The 9,715-nt window shown below is 37.1% G+C and overlaps 1 protein-coding gene across 1 annotated transcript in view; it reads left to right on the top strand.

Annotated features, from left to right (window-relative positions):
* Positions 1 to 584, top strand: part of LOC145010865 (putative glutathione S-transferase) — a 1,619-nt gene extending 1,035 nt beyond the window's left edge. The window contains exon 2 of the mRNA XM_078969425.1: positions 1 to 584. This exon is cut by the window's left edge and continues 36 nt beyond it. Coding sequence (XP_078825551.1) covers positions 1 to 291 — 291 coding nt within the window. The 3' untranslated portion in view covers positions 292 to 584.
* Positions 585 to 9,715: the final 9,131 nt, after the last annotated feature.

Here is a 9,715-nt window from a genome sequence, read left to right as displayed (position 1 = left end):
GGAAATAAGAAAAGTGATAAAGAAGCTTGTGATCAACTACAAATACTAGAAAATGAACTGAAGGTCAAAGGTACCAAATTTTTTGGAGGTGACAACATTAACCTGGTGGATATTGCGGCTGATTTCATAGCCTATTGGGTTGGAATAATCCAAGAAGCAACCGGAAAAACGTTAGTCACCAAAGACAAATTTCCAACATTAATGGTTTGGGCTGATTACTTTATCAACCTTGAAGTTATCAATCAAGTCTTACCTCCAAGAGAACACCTGCTTGCATTTTTCAAGGCATGATGATATATGTCGCATTTATAAATAATAAATCTAGTTCTTTTTTTTGGGTGTTTGTTTTTATGAAGTTGAAGTTTATGTGATATGTCTGTATTAACATCCATCGATGTTGCAAGAAGCAGCACTTTGTGGTTATATATCGAAGTTAAAGTTTCGTTAACATTTATGGATGTTGCAATAAGTGGCTCTTATGTGCTAATGTTTTGTAATATGTAGTTTGTGACAGTTTTTATCATGGCATTTCATATGTTGTATGTTTCTCTTTTGTTTTTAAGTGAAGTTGTGATGTTTTGTAATATGTAATTTGTGATAGTTTTTATCATGGCATTTCATATGTTGTATGTTTCTCTTTTGTTTTTAAGTGAAGCTGTGATCTTGAGGATATCTACGACTTAACAGGTGCTTATGTTTTTATGAAACATCCAAGATTGATCAAGTTGGTTTTTTTAACATTTAGAATTTGATTTTATGGCCTTTTTGTTCCCTGAGATGGAATGTTGACCTTTTGGAGTACGTGGGGCGTAACTCTAATTACGCTGGGAGTACTAAACTCCAGATGCGTACGCTGCGTGTACATCTCGTATCATGGGTGTACATGACTCAGACCAAAACCCTAGTGATTAGGTTTGTGCACACTTTAAACCCCGTTATGACCCCTAGACCTTCCCTCACCTCAGCCTTCACTGTCATTTTGTCCCTCTTAGCTAACCCTAGCCAATTTTGAACCTCTTGATCTTTGTAGTGAGATTTTGAGCTTCTTTAGTGATGAAGAAGGTGGTGCACGAATAAAGTTTTGTCTCCAAGACTTTAGATCCAACATTTGCTACTCATTTGGCATCACATAGAGGTATAAAGCTCAAATATTTGCTTGTGTTTCCTTAAGCTCTTGGTTGAGGCTAGATTTCCCCTTTTGACCCAAAAATGTTAGATCATGGTGAGTATGAGCTACTCCCAAGCCTTTTAGTTGCATTTCCAATTATGTTCTAGTGTCTCAATGCATAAAGATGCAAGCTTTGAGGTGGTTTGGTGCCCATTCTCGAGATAAGACATAGGACAGTGCTTAAGAGACTTGATCTTTGTATTCGGACTTCTTGTAGCCATGCAAGGGCTTAAAGTTGGCAACTTTATATCCCTATAGGTGTTAATGGGTCCAGATCTGAGTTTTGGACGTAAAATCTTAATGCATTAAGTATTTTCATGGATTTTTGTATAACCGGTGCGTACGCTGCGCGTACACCCATGAACGTCGTGCGTACTGCCTCCGGCTGAGGTACGTTGTGTGTACCAGTATGTACGTTGGGCGTACGGCTCAAGCAGCTTTGTTAAGCGTTGGGCTCAAATCTTTGGGCCTTATATGGGTTTTTGGTTTTTGACCTTAGGCCTGAGAATTTGGATCAGTTGGGCCCTGGAAATCATTATTGGATCATTAGTAGCTTAGTTGGGACTTTTGGTCCTTGTGGCCCATAATGGTTGCAGATTTTGGATGCTAAGCCTATCATTGAAGGAATGACCTTTGGGTCACTATGGAGGAACTTGGACTTGGATCTCTGGGCTTTTTAATTATGGTGAATTATAATCCTAATTAGGGCATTTGTATATTTGTTCAGTGTGAGATTTTTGGCTGGTAGTTGAATAGTGATTGTTTCAGCAGACTGAGGTGAGTCTTCTCATTATACTAATGGGTCGAAGGCACCAACATCGGCCCATCACTTGATAAGTGATTTCTATAGTTAAATATGCATTGGTTTGCTATTTGGTATGTATTGATTTATGTGAAGACCATGGAGAGCCCATGGCACTTGGTAACACCATGAGGGGGAACCTATGGCCCTTTGGTATAAGACCATGGGGGTAGCCCATGGCATACCGGTTGTAAACGATGCAGGGAGTCCATGGTAGATTTATGTGTATATGTACATCACATTATATAGTTATGTGTTTTGTGTATTTTGGAAAACTCATTAAGCGTGTACTTACAATTTTGTTGGGTGTTTCAGGTACTTCTATATCTAAGGACAAAGGCCCGACTTGATGGCGCAGGTGCACTCTCCTGTATTTCTACAAACAAGACTCACACATGTCATCTGACCATGATATCGGCTCACCATGCTCAAAGCAAAATCCACATCAGGGACCAAAAATGCTCAAAGCAAAATCCACATCACAAACAAGATTAGAACCTTGACCTTTTTAGTCATCTTTCCAAGCAAACAAGAGTCACACATGTCATGTGACCTTAGGTCAAATGATTCCAACACTCCATACTTTTAAAGTTAGGCAATGAGCTACTTGTTAACATGTCTAAGACAACAATGCCACAAGCATGCCTTGTCTAAATCATTAGATGAATCAATATGTAATACATTATTTCCCATGTTATCTACAACCATCACAGTTTCATATAAACCATTACAAGGAAATGATTCAAAATAAAAAGTACCATTATAATAAGCATTTATAGAACCACTTTCATTATTAAATGAATATCTAAATCCTTGTCTGTACAAACCATGAAAAGAAATAATATTCCTCGTCATTTCTGACGAGTGGCAACAATCATTCAAATCTAAACCTAACCTACTACTAAGCACTAAAGAGTAAACTCCGATCTTGGTAATGTGAGACGTCTTCCTATTGCCCATTATAAAGTTCATCTTCCCATGCTCCACATCCCTACTTCTTCTTAGTCCCTGCAAGTCAGAACAAATGTAAAACCACATCCTGTATCAAGGACCCAAGAACTAACATATGATGAGTTTTTAGATAGAATAGTATAAATATATGGAAAGGTGGTCTTTATCTTCCCATCATTGATGTCCTACAGGTACTTTGGCCAGCTTCGTTTCCAATGCCCCTTATCATGACAGTAGAAGCAGGTTGCTTCTTTTGGATCTGAGGAGGGAGGGGAAAAACCGGTTTTACTTTTGGATCCACTAGTAGAAGATCCATCATGAGACTTTCCCTTCCTGTTCTATGAGGGAGCTTTCATCTTTTTCCCATTTCCATGTCTAATTGTCAGGACTAGGGTAGCAGTAAGAGTGGATTCAACACTTTTTCCTTTTAATCCACTTTCAATAGTTCTTAACAAACCTGGAAGTTTGCTCAAACAGACTTCATACTTTCTCAGATGATAACTCATCTTGAACTGATCATAGCAGCGAGGCAAAGAGTGCAAGACTACGTCTATAGCTAGCTCTTCATCAAAGTTGACATTAAAATTGAGCAATCGATCCACATGCCTTTGCATCCTTTGCAGGTGGGTCGTGATGGACTCTCCATCCTTCATCTTTACTTCTCTTGATGTTCTCTTTGATGGTACTTTTCCATAAAGTCCTAGCATATCTCGTAGGGCTAATAGTCCCCGTAGAACCGCTACAGCTCAGGAGTCATAGTGGCCACCATAATGAACGACATATTGATCGCTTTCTTGCATTTGGCCCTATACTCCATCCTTCATCTTGGTTGTTATGAAAGATGGTGACTATATCATACTTCTCTTGATGTTCTCTTTGATGGTACCTTTCCATCAATTCCTAACATATCTCGTAGGGCTAATAGTCCCCGTAGAACCGCTACAACTCAGGAGTCATAGTGGCCACCATAATGAACGACATATTGATCGCTTTCTTGCATTTGGCCCTATACTCAGCCATTTCTTCGGGAGTAGCAGTGGCTTCATCTATCTTGGTGAGTTCCTTTTCAAGAATATGTTCCTTATACTTGTAACATGGGGTCATTCTGATGTTTCTGATCCAAGCATTGAAATTGGATCCATTAAATGTGACCTTCCTATTAATGTTTAGGAGCAAGAGTGGGTTCGAGGAGTTCTTGTTGTTGGAGTTTGATCTAGAAATGTTGTTAGGGCCAAACATCTGAAAAAGAAGAAAGACAAGTTTTTTATTAGATAGGAAATCCTTAATATAACAACCAAATGAAATATTAAGGCTAGGACCCAACATAATAATTCATAACTCAGAAAAGTGATTCCGTAATCCAATTGTAAATTATTAGGTAGGTAAATGACGATTTATAAATGCCACCATGAAAAATGAAATTTAAATAAATTAGGTTTTATTAAATGAAATTCCTAGATCTTTTGAGATTCATTGAACTATTCAATGGCATGTTTAATCTCAATTATTCACTTCAAGTTTGTGACTGGGATATCGAGTATCACAAACAGTGTGTGAATAACCATGCAAATTAGCTTGGTACTCTTGATGTCATTTACCACCTGATCAATGTGTTGGTTAACCACACACGCTCTATTGATCTATGATAATTTACGAGCTACCCATTGCTACCTTTTGTTAGTCTAAGTTAGTGTGCCGGTTAACCACACACGCTCCACTAACGACTTGACAAAGTGCAATGTGCAATTACATGGATTAGCATCAAATTCACATTTTCCTAAAGTAACTAAGATTGGGAATTTTTTTTAAAAAAATTGGTTACTTTATATTTATCATTATACTTATTATTGAGAGAATTAATGTCCTATCTTATCCATTCGGCTAACGACCCTCCACTATTCAAGAGTGCGGTGGGTAAGAGTGGATACCCAATGATGGTCATTTTATAGGTCGCTTCCTAAAACACCCCTTATAGACCAGCTTTGTAAATGAGGCCTACTAATGGTACGACTAACTTTTCTTATACATATATAATATTAAACTTTTAATTAATTATATACTATAAGGGTGTGTTTTAAACATTTCAAAATACTATGGTTTTTAATATAATTTAAAATTTTCGAAATTAATACCTTTTAATTTAAAATCTTAAATATTAAAAACCTTGATTTAATAATTATCCAAAATTAAACAATTAATTTAAATTATTAAATCTCATAAGGACTGTTCTTTCATTTAAATAAATAATTTCACCTAATCACTTTATCCCATAGATTTCGAAAATTTGGGAAGGGATATTTCAAAATCATCAATTATCCATTTAAACAATTTAAATTTAATACCTACCCAAAACCCTAGATTTTCAAAATCCAATCTTGGGGAAGCCTTTTTCGAAAATTCTAGGGTTAGCAAGCCCTAAAATCGAAAATAAGATAGAAAAAGGAAAGCGTTAAAAAAACCCTAACTAAGTTTCAAAACTAGGGTTTAGAAACCCTAATATCGAAAAATCCAAGCCCTAAGGTTTAAAATACATAAACCCTAATTTTTTCAAGTTCAATCTATTGTATCAAGTATAACTGAAAAACAAAACCAAAAGCTCTTATACCACTAATTGGTTTTATAATCCTATGTGTGCATGGAACCCTAGATTGGATCTATGTTTTCCCTATTAAACATACAAGCATTGAACACAAAATAGAAAACCCTAATATGCATCTAATATTTCAAAATATACATATGAAATATTAGATCACATACATTTTTTGCTATATAGTAATAACAACCAAAACTTGAAGATCCTTGCTTTTGAGAACAAGTACCACAAGTGTAGGACCTCTAATGGCTCACAAATACACTAGGGAAAGAGGGTGAATATGAGAGAAAGGAGAAAGGAGTCACTGGCTCAAAAATTCAGCTCTTCTACGGTTTCTTGGAGGTGCATGAATTCAAGAGGCCAAGGGGGTCTATTTATACTTGACGCTAGCTAAGGTTTTGAGGTGGAAACCATAATCCCTTAGCTTAGGGCCTAAGCAAGTCCATGAACCCTTCCTTAGGGCTTGGATGAAAATCTCTAGATCCTTCTAGGGATTTTCGTCTCTCCCTAACAAGGGTGATCCAATGGCCAAAAACAATAACTATCAAATAATTGCAAAACAACCCCTACACTTTTAATCAGTTCCTTTAATCCCGAAATTAATTCCAAATTATTTTTTGATCAAATACTAATTAATAATATGATTTCTAATTAATATATTATTCTTATAATATATTAATAAATCCTTTTTGTGCAATAATTTATTATTCCAAATAATAAATTCAGCCTCTCTCTCCAATAGTCATTCCGTCTAGTTGTCAGTGTGAATGCAACCTAAAAGGACCAAGGTACTATCAAATAAAGTACATACCAATTATGGTTACGATCTTAGACTCCTAATCCAACACGATCCTCCCAATAGTGCCCAGAAGGGTCGGGGCTGATGTGCCAAGTGCGGTAAGCTGTATAGTGGAGCCTGTTGGGTGGTAGGCTCGGTATGTTATGCTTGTGGCCTGTCGGGCCACGTGACTAGGGATTGCCCTAATAAGGGCTTGATTTGTTTTCACTCCAACCAGACCGACTGTAAAAAGGCCGATTGTCTGAGGTTGACAGGAGGAGAAGTGGTGGCGCCTGTGCCCACCACAATGAGGATTAATGATGGTCGAAGTGTCAAGGCGGAGGCTCTTGCGGTGAAGCGTCGTACATTTCAACTGACGACATAGGAGGCATGAGCAACACTGGAAATCGTGACTTCTATGTGATCTACTTTTGTCTTATTTGCTTTATTTTTATGCTTATGTTGTTATGATCTTGTATATGCACCTTTTTGGTCAATGGATTGTCGGCTCATGTTCTTTTCGATTCGGGGGCTACGTGATCATTTGTATCTCTTGCGCTCAGCAAGAAGTTTCGAGATGCCCCAGGGACTTTGGATTCCCCGCTTGAGGTGGAGATTGCAAATACTGTGAGTGTTGCGAGGGTATTTATGGGGAATGTTCTGAATTTGTCCGGTGAGTGGTTTCCTATAGATTTGGTCCTGATTCCTTTGCGAGGATTGAAAGTAATCATCGGGATAGACTGGTTGGGGCCCAATGGGGCCATGATAGATTGTGAATATCAGCTGTTCAGAGTTTGAACCCCAAGTGGGGGAGAACTGTTATCCATGATAGATAACTTTGAAATTTGTAAAGTGTAATTGATATTTGATGATAAATAAAATTTGTTGTTTAGTTATAAGTATAAGTGTTGCTATATTTTGTCAACCGTTTACTATCATTTCATTTTGCATGTTTTGACTTCCAGAATAATTATGTTATGGTATATCATATTATTCAAATTTTCCATAGTCAGTCATATGTTGGACATAGCAAAAGGTGCTACAACACTCATGAGTTCTCATAAGTTCTAAGTATTGGATTCAACCCATGCTCACTTGTATCACTTCATGGAATTTATCTCGACTGATTGTGAGACAGTAATATCATATAATTTTTCAAACCTAGAGATATGACTTGTTGCCTATGAGTTGGTTACACATTGATTGTACGAAAACGCATTGATAACTTGATGTTATAAAACATGCCTTCGTGTATAATTCAACAAGTAGTAGAACAAGCATATGATTCGAAGTTTATATGTTCTTTCTTGGATTAGAAGCGATATTTGGTCCCCTCGATGATTTTTTTGACCTATGTACCGGGCCCGGTCAGAAATAAATTGATGTGTTCGATTAAGTTCTATGTCAAACAAATCGGAAATCGGGAAACAAACTACTTGACAAAAGTAAGACATTGTTCCATGTATTTGTCTGGCTGATATCCAGAACAAAGGATTATATGATCACTTATCTTAAATGGCGTATCATCATCATCTCAGTTCCAAGAGACCTTGAAAGACCTACGATTGATGATCGGTTCTTGAAGTCATTCTTGCAGATATAGCTATTAGACTTATCCAAGTGGGAGACTGTTGGATTAGGTTTCTAAGTTCGTAACTATTTCTGGAATGCACTTGACCCGGTTAGCATGGTCCATTTGGGTTGCATGGCATTGCAACACTTGGATAGACCAAATGAGAGAAATAACACTTAAGGTTTATTAATATATTATAAGTGTTAATATATTAATAATATTATTTAATTAGTATTGATCAAGAATCAATTTAGAATTAATTAAGTGATCAAACTAATTAAATGTATGGGGTTGATTGTGTAAATCAACTATTCTTGTATGGTTTGGCTAATGATCCATGGTTTGTATGGATTAGGTTAAAACCCATAATGTACTCAACGGATAGTCCATGGAGGTTACAAACCCATGGATCATGGAATATGAAAAGCCATGACAATTAGGGTTTACATGGTGTAACCCCACTTGTGCCACAACTATATAAAGACCCCTATGCAAGCAAAGACGACACTACTTGTACAATTAAGAGGGCTAACCGGTTTTAGAGTGTAAGTGTACTTCTCTCAAGGTTATTCCAAGTATTGTGGTGTCGTGTGAGACATTTGAGGCATCACACTTGAGGTGCTAGGCTCACAAGGTTCTTAAGGAATCAAAACAACAAAAGGTATGTATTTCAACTAGCTATTATGTTTAAAAGTTCCCCATGCCATGCTAGTTAGGATAATAACCTTGGAAATCAAATTTTATTGTGTCTTAGTAAAACATAGATCCAAGGTTTCTAGGGTTGCATTTACACCTTAGGAGTGTTAGAATGATCAAAACCCTTCAATTTTATCTTCCCCCGGTGTCAATCAACTTGTGGACCCGACATGGCAAGAGCGTTTCTTGAAAAGCTCTATCCTGCTTTAAGAGCCCCAAGTCTTAGAAATGACATTTGTGGAATTTGCCAAGGTTAAAATGAGACTTTCCATGATTATTGGCAGAGGTTCAATAACTTGTACTATAGTTTCCCACAACATCAAATTCCGGAACAACTCCTCATTCAACATTTCTATGAGGAATTATTGCCAATGGAGAGAAGACTAGTTGATGTCTCAAGTGGTGGGGATGTTTTTAGCAAAACTCTAGCACAACTCTAGACTAGTTGATGTCTCAAGTGGTGGGGATGTTTTTAGCAAAACTCTAGCACAAACAAGACAACTCTTCAACACAATAGCCGCTAATTCCCAACACTTTGGACCGCGCCAAGACATGAAGAGAGACACACAATAAAAAATCAATGAAGTAAGGACATCAAATCTAGAGTCTCAAATCAAAGATTTAACGTCTGTTGTTCAAAATTTAGCCATCGGACAAACTCTACAGGCGATGGTTTATGGAATATTTGCAACAATGGGACATCCTATGGATATGTGTCCCATTCTCTAAAAATATGCAGAACATCTGAATGCCACAAGAGATTTCCAAAATTACCACAACAAACCATCCGGTTAGAAAAATGCATATAATTCAAGTTGTAAGCCAAATCTCAATATGAGCTGCAACCCAAGACCATTGCCTCAAAATGCATTGGTTAGACCCTCCTATCCACCACAACAACCTCACTACCAACACCCACAACCACATTATCAACCCAAACCACACCCTCTACATCACCAACAACCTACTCAATCCCAATTGAGTAGCTTCAGAATGTCTCTTAAAGACAATGTCAAATACTTAGCCACTAGTACCCAACAATTATAAAAAGAGACAAGGAATAACATCTCCAACCTTGAAGTACAAATGGTATATATAGTTACTTTAATAAGCAAATTGGAGTCCCATGGCAATCTCCCTTCTCAAACTGAAAA

The sequence above is a fragment of the Lactuca saligna genome, chromosome 8 (genome assembly GCF_052625555.1).
Source record: "Lactuca saligna cultivar CGN05327 chromosome 8, ASM5262555v1, whole genome shotgun sequence".
In the NCBI taxonomy this organism is placed as follows: Eukaryota; Viridiplantae; Streptophyta; class Magnoliopsida; order Asterales; family Asteraceae; genus Lactuca; species Lactuca saligna.
This window is presented reverse-complemented; position numbering and strand designations above follow the sequence as displayed.